This window comes from Lates calcarifer, linkage group LG18 (assembly GCF_001640805.2).
Source record: "Lates calcarifer isolate ASB-BC8 linkage group LG18, TLL_Latcal_v3, whole genome shotgun sequence".
NCBI lineage: Eukaryota > Metazoa > Chordata > Actinopteri > Centropomidae > Lates > Lates calcarifer.
This window is the reverse complement of record NC_066850.1, coordinates 1,147,231-1,161,423: the sequence shown is the minus strand read 5'-3', so window position 1 is coordinate 1,161,423 and position 14,193 is coordinate 1,147,231. Positions and strand designations below refer to the sequence as shown.

The window sequence follows — 14,193 nt, the reverse complement described above, 5'->3', positions numbered from 1 at the left end:
CAATCAGTTAATTGATTGGTCAATTAACAGAAGAATATTTGGCGGTTGTTTTATAATTTAAGGAGAAATAGTGAAAAATGATGTGTCATGACACAGGTTAGAGGTTAATTTCATTTTACTCACAAGGCATTAAGCTTTAAGACAGGAATAATTTTGCATAATGGTTTTGTCTACTGACCTCAGCTCAGGCACGTTGCCCATATTTGACGTCTCTGTCTTCAAACAGCTCGCAAGATGGCAGAGATTATTAAACCAGAACCAGAAAAATGGCACTCTTCTATATGCTGTGCCCTCTTATTAGCTCCGGCTCTGCCAGATAATGCCCAACCAAGATCTGTTGGACTTTATTCTGACTGTCGTAGGTCTGAGTTAATCACTACATGTCTCAATGGCAGAGTCTGACACATCGTCTGGATGGACAAAGTGGAGCTTTCACTCATAATATACTTTATCACATCTGACACAGCACGGAGCAGACTCTGCTTTCTGCTCCTGAACTCAGTGGTGATTTTCTCCCTCACACAAACACACTGTGTTTTTGTGTATTCATTGTTAAAGCCCCCTCTGGTCTGCCCTGTTATTTGTGTCATATATAAAATCAGTCTCTGTATCTTATAGACAGTATGAGTCAGGCAAACTGATGGCTAGAGATTTCTAGTAACCCAGGAGAAAAGCCAGATTGATCTGCTGTTTCTCTCTCAAACAGGAAATCTAATATTGTGTGTGTGTGTGTGTGTGTGTGTGTGCAGGTGTGTTTGAAATCTGCAGGTACAGCAATGTTTTTAGAGATTTTTTATTTTTTTTCCACGGGAACTACCAGCTGGCTCAGTATCCTCAAATAACAAGAGCAAGTTTTACAACTGCATCATTTGAATGTTCACTTCCATGACAACAATATTTAAATTATTCAGAGAAATCCTTAATGATCCTCTTCCTGTCTTTGCCTTGCTTTTCCCTTCCTTTCCTTTCTTTCCAGCGACCGCCCGATATTCTCTAGTCAGGCTTCAAACTGTTTCAAGTCCTCGCCTAACTGATCTGTAAAACCATCGCTGCTGACCCCTTTTCCTTCAGCTAACATGCTTGACTGGTTGTAGCTGGAAGTGTGTGTGTCTCTTTCTGTGTAAACACGTTTGTGTTTGTGACAGCTGGAGGATGTAAGATATTTCATGCGCATGTTTGTGCTTGGTTATTCACCCAGAGTGAATTGGTGTCTTCTGTCCCTTGTTTGCCTGTGACACACTCACCTTATTAAGTACTTAGTAAATACCAATAGACTCGACTCGGTCTCTCTAACCTTTTTCTACAGGCCTCGCTGCCTTTGTGAACCTATTTCTGTATGTGTGCGTTTATCTTATTTATCTCTTTACCTGTCTTCACAGTCAGGTGTTTGTCATAGAAAACCAGTTATTTAGCTTCAGCCGGTGTCAGCTCAGTACACTGGAAAACTGCTGCCTCAGTCTTACCCTAATGGACTACATGTTTTCCAGTGCATGCGCCGGCTGCTGCTCGCACTGCCAGGTGAATAAAGAGCTAATGTTTTCTACATGGTGGTGATTTAAAGGCCATGATTAGATGGATCACCCAAACAGTGTCTGTTTGAGCCTCTCTCACTGTCTCTTTAACACACACACACTCACTGTTGACTTTTGTAGTGGGAAGTGTAATTGAGATGGAGTAAAGACAAGCCACATGCTACTGATAGCGCTCACTGGGAGCACAGAGGGAGGGATGGGTGGGAGGAAGGGCAAAAGAGAGAGGAGGAGCACAACAAAGTCTGCCGCTGAGAGTGAAGAGTAGGCAGACAAAGTCAGAGTGCAGATAGACAGACGCATACAGTAGATGATGCACTGACTACTTTGTATGGTGGCGGGATGGAGGGAGGGATGAGCGAGGTAGAGGATGCGCAGCGTGATGCTGATTGCATGGGAGAGGGCGAAGATGGAGGGATGGATGGAGACAAAAGACAGGAGAGACACGCAACATGCTGTCGATCGCTTCCTGGCAGTAGAGGTTGGTCCAGGTAGAAAGACAATCAGGGGGAGAGAAAGAGAAAGACATGTTTGACCACCTTAGGCTGCCTTCAGGTCAATTGATAAGGATGGAGGAAGCTGTATGAATGCTAGGCAGGGTGGTGCTGTTCACCACAGGGGTGGAAGGCAGACAGAAAACCTAAGACATCTCTACTCACCAGGACCTGGTGGTTTATGTCTGCTGATTGACACTAACCGTATATCTGGATGACTTCCACAGTTTTTGAGCATGTAGACAGTGGCCACTGTCTTTGTAATCTTAAAAGCAGACACAACTTCTACTCGACAGATGCTATCACCTCGTCTCCTTCCAGTGCACTTTGTTCAGTATGCTCGTGGCGTGGTCTGAGCAGGTACGCAGCAAGAGCTCAAATCACCATAATCCTCAACACTGAAATCGCTCTGCTGCATTATCGCCGCTAACACTCCCCCGCCGCGCCTCTCTGCCTACTTAAGTGCAGTCAAGTTCAGGGCAAGTCACCGAAATATCAGACGCTTGCAGATGCGAGAACAACCTTTGTGTGTGTGCCGAAAAATGTCACTTCACCGGTGCAAAGCCCCTGTGTGCTCCGTCATGAAAATAGAGCCCTCTGACTCATGTGCTGCTGCTTTAGCTTTTTTTTCCTCCATCTTGTCATCAAAGCCTTTTGGCAGCAGGAAGGAGAGCCCTAGGCCAACACAGTGCACGTCAATACTCGAAGAATACTTCATGTGCAGAGCATATTGATCTGGTGAAATCTATGCATGAGGCAGCGTTGGCCAAAGCAATAGTGCATTCACAGCACCTGGCCATAGAATAAGGCAGTCTTTATATTCACTGTGAAGAAAACAGCATACTGTATTGGATTGGAAACCTATGAATGAGAACCAGAGAATGCTGCTGAAGCTGATATTTTAAAATATCTTTGAAAAAACTGGATCAATTCGATGTAATTGCTTAACAGAGTTTGGTAATTGCTTCCATCATTTTAAAGCAAATAATGTTCCAGGAGAAATATTGCTCTATAATCTGTGACGCGTGCACACCCATTTTTCAGTTCTTTTACGTTTGTCATTGTGGTGAGCTTCTTCTTCTTCTTCCATTGTTGTGCCAACCTCAAGAGGATTTGTGAGGAAAACCGTGTGGTTTCCTGCACAGTGTGTTAAGAAGAGGGAGTAGGGAGAGGGTTTTCTACCTTAGGACTGCAGACAGTGTGGGGTACAGGATTTAGGGTACGAGTGGACGACCGTACGAAGTGGCACGCAGGTGAAAAGTTGACAAAATTATAGGAGAAAGACTCATTTAAAGAGAAATATTTCTTCATGTGGGGGCAGAATTTCACATTTGTCATTGGATGTCAATATGTAAACAACCCTGTTTTTGTTCAGAATCCTCAGGACATAACGTATATATATGTTTATGTATGTATTGTATGTCTGTTGGCTCCCCGTCACATCCGCACACTCATTGTTGTCAGGAGAAACGAGAGCGAGAGGGAGACATTGCCAGTATTTGAAAAGCTCACACCATCTAACTGTGGCTATTCATTAGCATAGCACACAATAGCCACTGCCAATGTCAGGTGTGACAGCCTGTTGCATGGAACACACACTCACAGACAGACACACACACGTACACAAACCATAATGCATTCACAGACGGCCAAGCTTTTTCTTTTCATTGCCATTCAGGCGTCATGTTTGCCCACACAGATGCTATCAGCAGCAATAAGCCTGTGTGGTCACTGCTATTCAAAAACCATAATGTCTCCCATATATTCTGTTCATTGGCAGATTGTAATATGAACAAATTACTGGCTGAAGTTTCTATGGGCTGGCTGATTGGCTTGGCTGCATGTGCACCATGTTGACTTATTGATGAAGTTCTCTATTTAATGTATGTGTGTGTGTGTGTGTGTGTATTTAGTTGAACACTGTAACTGTCACTTAGGAATGACGACGTTAACTTGCTGATGCACAGTTTTCATTTCACCGTCGGCTCTTTGTGTGCTGCTGGGCGACTGATTCTGTTGATTTGGCAGAGATAAACATTGATAAACTGTTAAACAAAGTGTGTGTGTGTGTGTGTGTGTGTCTGAATGATTGGTGGATCCCTGCTTATTGTGGGAGTTATTGCCTGTCTGGTGTGTGTTTGTAATCTGCCTGGAGAATTATTTAACAAATGCAGAAACCATGCTCCATTAAGTACTGTATACAGTAAATGTAAAAAGAGCAGCATGGTTAAACATCTCATACAACTCATGCATTTTATTTCTAGGTTAAGATTCCTTCAGTGGTAAATACAGTGTCAGGTTAAAAACCTGTGATTCTCCAGTGCTCTTTGGCAGACACAGGATGTCGGGGGGACTGAGGGCTGTTTGCCGAGCTGTCGCTAATGTTAGCTCAGGTTTGGATTCCTTCGGTGTTCGTTGTTCAGGAGGTGTTTATCCACAGAGGTCTCCTCGTCTCCAAAACAACCAGAGCAGGTGATTCCAACTGAATAAAGCAGGTTCATGTTAAAAGATCAAGACGTCTTACTGATGTCTCTGGTGACAAGAAAAAAATCAAACATAGAGCCAGATTTCAAATGTAAAAACAGATTTATCAACATAATGCTTTCTATAGGTCTATAGAAAGGTCACAGTAAAGGTCAGACAGTTCTAATAATATTCAGGTCTGTTGCAGAGGTGGGAGTATGACGACACAGCAGCACATACAGGGGACATACAGCAGCATATCATTGATCCTTGTTCATCCTCACTGTGTGTGTATAAGTGTGTTTGAGACTGTGTGTGTGCATGCAAGTGTGTAATCCTATTCTTGTATGTTTGTAGTGTCAGCATCTGTTTCACGATATGTTATGAACATGTTGTCATGTTTTTTTCTGTTTGATGACATATATGTGTTTTTGTGTGTGTGTGTGTATGTGTGTGTGTGTGTGTGTATGTGTGTGTGTGTGTGTGTGTGTGGGTGTGTGGGGGTCCTTCATCCCCAGATAAGACATGGGCTGGAGGACAGCAGGGCATCTTGGCTCAGAGAGTAACAGGCATCAGCGGGGATCTGACACTCTGCTGGTGTGAGTGTGTGTGTGTGTGTGTGTGTGTAAAAACACAGCAAGGATTCTCACACACACACACACACACACACACAGCCAGTCCTACTCGGAGGGCACAGCTGTAATTGGATGTCTGATTACTGTCAGATAGTGTGTGTAAGAAAGAGAGGGAGAGAATCAGAGATGTGTGAGAGAAAGTGTCAGAAAAATGAAAGAAAATTCTTCTCTCAGGGAAAGAGAGTGAGTGTTGGCAGAGGTAGAGAAGAAGAAAGAGAAATCGACACTCAGACGTTAGAGAGAGAGGGAGAAAGAGAGAGAGAGAGGGGGGGATAGAGAACCAGACAGAGAAGTGGACATGTCCTCTCTTTGTGATCTCTGAGCTTAACGTTGACCTTGTGCTTTTTATCTGTGGCCTGACATCCAATCATCCGTTGCTTATCTCCCTCCTCCCTCTCCATCTTTTCATCTTCCCATCCTTTTCCATTTCTTCCTCACATCCCTCTGATTCCCCTCCCTTCCCCATCTGTCCTACCTCGTACCCCTCTGTTCCTCACTCCATCCGTCCCCCTCTCTCATCCCACCCGATTCCACCTCCGGCCTCCCACCATCCAGCAGAAAGCCAGTGGGATTCATCTGATTGATTGGAAGTATTGGTGATGCGTGACAGGTGGCAGAAGGTCAGACGACTCAATGGAGACCTTAGCTGACTTGTCTCCTGCCTGAAGACTCACAGAACTGGTCTCCAGTCGCACGTGTCCACCCCTCACCATAGAACTGATAGTAAACAGTTCATGTGACAGGCTGCTGCGCTCCCTCTGCTTATCCATGTGCATAAAGTTCAGTCTACACACACACACACACCTAAAGTGCTCCATGCAGTAGGTGTCCACCTGTCTCCCCTCAGACCTGAGCAAGTGCTGACTTCAGCTAGACTGCTCGACTCCTGTGGTGAAGACAGACCTGCCACCACACACACACACACACACACACACACACACACACACACACACACACACACACACACACACACACACGGGATGGTGGGGGGAGTGAGATGTTAAAAGGCCAAGATCTTCTGTCTCTTACTGTCTCTTTTTCTCTCTTGCTCGCTCACTCTACGTCTCCCTTGTGTGTGGGGTATTTTTTGTCTTTCTCTTCTTTCAGTACTTGAACCTCCAAACCTCCCCCTCCCCTCTGCTGCACACACACACACACACTCGCACAGGGATAATGAAAGATGTCTATGTGTTCTCCCTGTGCAAGGTTAGATATCTGCGTACGGGGAGGAAGCACAGCCTGTCCTCTGTGTATGAAACACAGATTGTGAGGCAGGTTTTTCATCAAAGTTGTAGAGAAGACTTGTTGAAGCAAAAAGTTTCTGGAGTCGATCAGCTCTTCTTGGGTCTGCTCATGCAACCAGAAACATTGACAAAGAAAAACAGGAAATGTAGAGTACATACAAACATGTACACTGATAACTATAAGACACATCTTTTGTGTTAGCCTGTGTTAGAGTCTGGTGCTACAAGACAGATGCATTACACAGGATGTCCACAGTAGCTTCTAATTTGATAAATAATGCAGATGTACAAGAAGGAAAAGGGGGTTTCTACAATGGTAGTCATGGCTGTTACTTTATAAAGCATTAGCATAAGTAGATGGATGAGAAGTGGTATTAACTGTAGTTACTGCTGCAATATTAATGTGATAAAGGATGGAGAGGCTGAATAGTTAAATAAACCCAGAACTCAGTTATATTATAAACACAGACCTACAGCTTTAACAAATAACCAATATTAAAATGTTGATAATATGAATAAATATAATAAAATCCCTAACTTCCTTACTTGTTCCATCTTGTAGAATTAGTTGTGTGTGACGTGGAGACTAATGCATCGACCTTAGCTTAGCAGATATAAGGATATTTTAAATTGTTAGTTCGAACTTTTCTTTGATTTGATATTGCTGCCACTATGTTATACTATATTGTCAGTGATTATCCTGTGTTGGAGGTGTTATACTTGCTAACAAATGCATTTATAAGCACTTATTTCTGCTTACAAAACTCTCCCCCTCTTTGCCTGAACCAGCTGAATGTAACTATTTAATGTTTACATAATCCAGGAGAGAAGGATTTCTGTAGATGCAGCTTGAATGATAACTCCAGCGACTGTATTATTACATTCTGCTGTGATATACTGAGGCTAGACTGTGTACTAGCTTTTTAGATAGACACCACAAATGATTGTATTTTGTCTGAGCACCACTTGAGACATTTTATTATGTGCACACTAGATCATGACAAACATCCAATATCCATTTGCTGTTGCCTCAATTTATACTCTGATAACTCACAGCACTGTGGAGACATCGCTCATAATTTTATCTCAGTGTGTGTTCACACTGTGCTAATCGGGCAAATATTTACCAAAAGTAATTCAATTTTTGTAAACTGAAAGAACTTTGGCCTTTTTTTCCCTCCATACTGTTATCAGTGTTTCGTTATCAGCAAATTATAAGTAATTTCAGGCTTTAGACCGTTACAGACTCTCAGCTTTTCCACCTGAGGCTCAGCTCAGGTCTGAGCAGCATCTTTCTGGGTTCGGGTTAGGACCGTCCTAAATTTTCAAGCCCATTCGAGGCTCTTAGGCCTGTGTCCTTAAAGGCAGATTTTAATGGGAGGATGTAGATTTCCTGGGACAGCGGTTCCGTGGGTGTTGTCAATGATTCATTAGCAAGCCCGGGGAGAAGTTCCAACTCGGAGCGAAAAAATGCAGAACACAATATTTACCGCACCACTTAATCCACACCCAAGCAAAGGAAAGAGAGAGAGAGAGGGGGAAAATACTCTGCATGTGTGTTGGGCACATTGTTACTGGAGTGCAGACAAATACATGCAAAGGCAAACACTCATTGCATAGTACGCTCAGACAGACTCACAAAAGCATGGGTGAGAGGCAGCACACATTAACACACACACACATAAAATCAGTGACTTCAAAGGCCCACGCTGCAGCGCCCCAAGACACGAACAAAGCTTAGAGAAGCAGAGGGCAACTTTTAATTTTAAAGCAGTGCTAATGAGGTTTAGAGAGAAAGAAAGTGTGTCAAAATCAGCGCGCGTGTGTGTGTGTGAATTCCCTCATAGTAACACTTCACTGGCAGGTATTTGTGTGGGGGTGAATGCAGTGGGTGGTTTTTATCAAAGACATGCGCGCTAAGCTGGAGAGAGAAATTAATTTCTTCCTGTGTGGATTTGTCATATTTGGTCCAAGCACACTGAATGTTGTGCTACTAGTAACGACTGACTCGGCATGAGTGCGAATAGAGAAAGAAGGTGAGGATGACACAGCTATATCTTAATGGAGGAATCATTAAAGGCAAGGACTTTGATTTTCCTGCCTTCCTTTCATTTTCTCACACACACTCACTTCTAACACAGAAATATGCACACAGGCACAGAAACACACTTTTAAGTTGCTCTCATTACTCATCCTGCTTAGCAAGAAACCACATTAATGTCTGTGTGTGTCCAAGCTGTAATTACAAGATGCATGAGTGTTATCAGTGAGAGTGAGTGTGTGTGTGTGTGTGTGTGTGTGTGTGTGGTGCCCCTGCAGCACGGGGAATGGTGAGCTGATGAAAATGACGACAGTTGGAGACGTCTCTTCAAACAGGCTGGACTGAAGAAACACTAAGTGATGAAGTGACACTGTTGGTCGGCTCTCCCCATTGACTGTCTTTCAAAATGAAGTGGTTAACACGTGCCACATTTCAGTCACTATTTCATACTTATTCCACTGTCTGATGACAGCATCTGAAAATGTACATGAGGACAGCTTTACTGGGAATGTGCTTGTATTAAAATACTGTGAGTTCAGACAGTAAGAGAGAAACAAACACCAGCAGACACAAGGAGTTGAATGCAATGATGTCATGAATATGCTAATTAGCGTTTTTACGTTACTTAGTGATGTTTAGTGACTTTAGTGATACTTTGGACATGTGCTCCCTGAAAAGTTTGACAAGCTGAGGGTGAGAAGAAAACGACAGAAGCAAGATACATGCAGAGAGAGTAATCCCTCTATTTTTTCCTCCCCATTCACGACTCTTTTGGTTAATAGATGAAGTGGTGCAGAGAGAGGAGCATGTGGGAGGGAAGCAGATTGTTAATTAAACAGTGGTGTTTCCCGTCCTGAAACAGAACGCATTTAATCTCAAAACAGAACAAAGTTAATTAGGACTACAAGGGTTTCATTCAAGCACCGGACACACTTAACATAGAATATATCGTCACAACTTCTTCCTCTTTTTGTTTCTACAGCTGCTGAGGGGATAGGCAGATGCAGATGCACACTTGTATACACACACAAAATGCATGCTAAGCTGCACTTATCTGCCTGCATTCAGCCCATGGGTTGACTCCTACACACATAAAAGCAGGTATTTGGCTCACAACCGTTTGGTTTTCACCTACATACAGGATGGTAAACAAACAGTAGGCACACATTCACATAAACAGATGCAAAGAATTAGGATTCAGTCATATTCTATTCCCCACTGAAGCCTCAATAATCAGGTTATTAGAGATAAACAGAGGGCTCAGTGTGTTGCTGCTCAGCGGATGTAGTAATTGAGTTAGCTAGCTATAGATGAACGTGCAACAATTGGTGAATTATGTAATAAACCGTCTTTTAGTGTGAGCCAATATGGCTGAGTTCATTCTTTTATCTGAAATGAATAAAGAGAATTTCTGACTGGTTTCAAATTAGCGTGCCTGGGGTGTGATGTGTCTCTAAATAACTCATTATTTTACACAATCAGCCAAATTACGAGGCAGCAGACTGTGTTTTTGGAGGTCTGAGAGAAGTGAAACGGTTCTGTCCATTACAACTGAAAGTTGAATGATTCAAAAAGCTTTTCACTCTCTTTGGTTCCCTAAATATAGCAGCTATTTGTCCAACAATAGAGGAGCATTATTGACATGTTGGCTGCCAAATCGTGTGTTAACTTCGATGTTTATTCATATGATAAGGAGCATCTATTTCAGCAGACACAGTTTCCTCTCCTCTCTTGGAAAAGAGTTGGCAGCGGGATAGTTATTTGATTTGGCCTGGAGAAAGCTTTCACGCCATGTCAGGTACCTGAAATACAGGTTTTTAACCCAGATCTTCACTGAAATCAATACTGGGGCTTGTAGTTCACTGGAACATTTTCACAACTTTTTTTTTTCCTTTTTATTGTAGTAGGAGCTTTTCTACTCTGCCTCGACAGACAACACAGAAACAGTTTACAGCACTGTTGTCATCTGTCTCTCTTTTTCTGTACATTTTTTTTTTCCCAACATGAAGCAAATCCTCCGCCTGGAACGTTGTGATGTTTGAGGGTTTTGATGTTAAATCTCCTTCCTCCAGAGCTCCCCCCTTTTTTTAACAACTGCTGCTTTTAACCAGACATTCTGGATGATTTAAAAAAAAAATGTAAAAAGACGTCGATGCTTCTCCTGACCTAACCTCACAGCTTTCCTTTCAACAGAGCAGCGAAGGTGCTCGCTAATAACCGATGCTCGCTTTTAACAAGCTGCTTTTTTTGGGCGTCATCAAAGAGGAGAAGTGTTTTAGGAGTAGCGGTGAATTTGGCTGAGACCTGACAGTCAGGTGTGTGTGTGTGTGTGTGTGTACATAAACACTTACACATAGACGCACAGACTTAATTTGATATTGTCTTTATCTGGGAGGTCTGTTCTCCACGGGGACAGTTATTGATGATGGGTGTGAGGCTATGAAACAAACGATGATTTAATCACTTTTACACTGCTCCAAGGACGACGGAGAGAGAGAGGGAGAATGCAAACATCAGCGCTTGTGCATGTGTGTGTACGTCAAGTTGGCGATTATCCTTGAGAAACTATTCTGAACTTCCAAGTCTCTCTGTGTGTGGGTGTGTGTGTGTGTGTGAGGGCGCCTGCACAGATTTTGTCACTTTAGTGATTATCCTTGAGAGGCTTTTAATTTGAGGCTAATGAGTATTTGTTTTAGCAGTCATGCACGCTGTGTGTGCGTGCGTCTGCGTGGGTATGACTGCCAGTGAGTGTGTGTGTGTGTGTGTGTGATTAAGGGGTGTGATATAGTGAAAGCGACAGACTGTACAGATGTTCAATAAATGGGCTGGAACAGACAGGGAGGAAAGGGGACATCATTCACACTCCCTCACACACATGAAATGACGTGGATACAGGCAGTACACTGTGCTCTGGTTACAGATGCTGCAGATGTAATGTGTAACAGTGACATAATCCTTCACACTGATTCACGTCTTTACAGCTTGAGCTAAGCTAATGATGTAATAATGAGCTAATTAACAGAGCAGAGCTTAAATATAAAGTCTCCAAAAGTCATTCAGAAACTGTTACATCTGTTTTTATCCTGTTTCCAGGCTCTGAGTGTGTGTGTGTGTGTGTGTGTGTGTGTGTGTGTGTGTGTGTGTGTGTGTGTGTGTGTGTGTGTGTGTGTGTGAACAAGGTAACACTAATTTTCCTCATCATCTCATATTGTGAGTAAAATAACTAATATTGCTGCGACTGCTGTTCTTTTCACCCTCGACAATAGGAAATGAGGGAGTGTGACGTGGGCACAGAGGATGTTTTTTAGCACTCACACAGCGCGCACTGATGTGATTTTGAATGCTAATGTTGCTCCATTCATCTTTCCCACTTGTTTTTCTGTTCTTGTACTCTGTTGCAGTCAACACCTCCCACCTCTTCTTTTTCTTTCCTGTCCTTCATTTCTGTTTCACGACTCTTTTTGCCTCTTTTCTCCCCACTGTGTATTTCCTCCTCTTTCTCTCCTCCCCTCTCTCCTTTTCCAGTCCACTCAGACACCATCCCTGCTCCTTCCTCTCCCAGCTTTTACTTCCTTTATTTCCCTGCTCCATCTTTCTCTTTCACCTGTTTTTTATTGCTTGTTGATGCTGTTTCATCTTGTCTGGGATTTTTCCTGGATTTCCTTGGATATCCTAAGGTGCCAACTGTCCATTATCTTTTTATACATATAAAAGGTCTAAGTCTGCTGGAAGGGTAAAACCACATCACTTTCATGCACCAGAGTCTCCACATTGAGTGTTTTGGCCAAATCAAGGAAGAGCGACTTTCCAAAGGAAAAAAAACAAAAAACAAATGCAAATCAGTGACTTAAAAACAGATAATAAATTCTGTTCTGCCTTCTCTTTCTCCCTCTCTGTCTCAGGTGGTGTGTGCATTGCCCAGTCCTTGAAAATCCCCAGGGAGCCCAGGCCAGGGGAGTTTGACAAGATCATCAGACGCCTGCTGGAGACCTCCAATGCCAGGGCCATCATCATGTTCGCTAATGAGGACGACATACGGTACGTGCTGTGCACTTAAATGAATGCCCCACTGCCACTCACCACAATTTGGTTACACACTCTGTGGCATCTTTGCTTTACTTAACAAACTTTCTCTGTTTTTTTATTATTGTTTTTTGTTCCCTCTCAAACAGACGAGTTCTGGATGCGGCCAAAAGGAACAACCAGACGGGTCACTTCCTGTGGGTGGGCTCAGACAGCTGGGGGTCCAAAATCTCCCCTGTGATTGGCCAGGAGAGAGTGGCTGAGGGCGCCATCACAATTCTCCCCAAACGAGCTTCTGTGGATGGTACGAGTGTGTGTTCGACACACGTCACACGCAGCCGGCTCTGTGATGAATGAAAGGAAGCCGACTGCGTGTGTGTGTGTGTGTGTATGTGTGTGTGCATGTGTGTCTCATAGATCACGTTAAGGGGAAAGTGAGAAAGACTAAAAACAGAAAGTGAAACACACTCATGTTCCCTCACTCTTGATCCCAGCAGGCAACAAGTTTTTGCCATTAGGCCGCGGAGGATATCCTCATTTGCTCCCCGTCACAGCTCCCTATTAGATAATTGACTCCTGGAGGGACACAAAGGCGACAAGATATAAACTGGGAGTGAGGGAGAGAGAGCTTATGGAGAAGTTTAAATGAATCAAAGTCGGCTTTGGCTGGTCGATGTGAGGGAACACGCTACAGGGGTGTTAAGAACGGACCGAGTAGTTGTGAGTGAGATGGAGCCGACGGAGGATTAATAGAGAGCATGTACACAGAGTTACCAATTAATTAGGTACACCTTACAGTCTGATGCAATATGATCACATAATGCTGCAGTACATCCTGCCTTAGTGAAGCTTGAAATGTTCACTTTGCTAACAGTGTCAAAGAGGAATTGATTCAACTCTGAGGTCATTTTCAAGGCAGCTTCATTATAATGAGAATAGCTTTTAAACTACAGTTTGAAAATACACAAAATCACACCAAGTCTTCTACAGCATTATCCCCGTCAAGGTTTCTATCACTTCAGATTACATACACAAATACTTTCCATTTACAGGAAGAGTTTGGCAGGAGTCAGGGGATGATTAGCTTAGCTTAGGGCAAAGAGTGGAAACAGGAAAATAGCTAACCTGGCTCTCTTAAATAACAAAAACAAAAAATGTTTTTGAGGAATAAACAGACCAGATTCACTTTTTGTATTTAGTGATCTTTACAGGTGTTAGCAGGTTGTTTACCTGTTGTAAAGAGGCAGGCTAACTGCATCCAGTCTTCATGCTACACTAATCATCCTCTGGCTGCAGCAGTGTACTACAGTGGGTGGTGTTAATCTTCTGATCTAACTCTCAGCAAGAAAGCAGATAAGCATGTTTCCCAAAATATCAAACTATTCCTTTAACCAGATAACCACAGGAACTGCGGTGCCCCTCAGAGTCCAGCGTCTCCAAATAATCACCCGATTGGTGGAGATAATTTCCTCACCTAATGCGAGGCACTTGCTTATATTTTTCTTTTAATGAGCATCACGTCTGTGATCACAATGGGAAGCGTGTGATCCCAGGTGACACATGCTACCTGTTGAGCTACACAGGGAGTAAACCCGCTGTTCCCAGCAGTCTTAACCATCAGTCGAGCTGCACAGGTGCACACAGCACTAATTTCCCTGACAGCAGAGGAGATTAATCAAGGCAGCTCTTGTCAGCTTTTACAGTGAGTCTGGCATGGCACAGGCTGTCCAAGTCAGTCTGATCGCCCCCGATGATTTCCCCATC

At 43.3% G+C, this 14,193-nt stretch overlaps 1 protein-coding gene across 2 annotated transcripts in view; it reads left to right on the top strand.

Moving 5' to 3' along the window:
* The window catches only part of grm8a (glutamate receptor, metabotropic 8a), a 186,624-nt gene that overhangs the window by 115,910 nt on the left and 56,521 nt on the right, over positions 1 to 14,193 (top strand). For both annotated transcript variants that reach the window (XM_018685142.2, XM_051077668.1), the window contains exons 4-5: positions 12,309 to 12,444; positions 12,579 to 12,733. In XM_018685142.2, the coding sequence (XP_018540658.1) occupies positions 12,309 to 12,444; positions 12,579 to 12,733 (291 nt within the window). The remainder of the gene's footprint in view (positions 1 to 12,308; positions 12,445 to 12,578; positions 12,734 to 14,193) is intronic.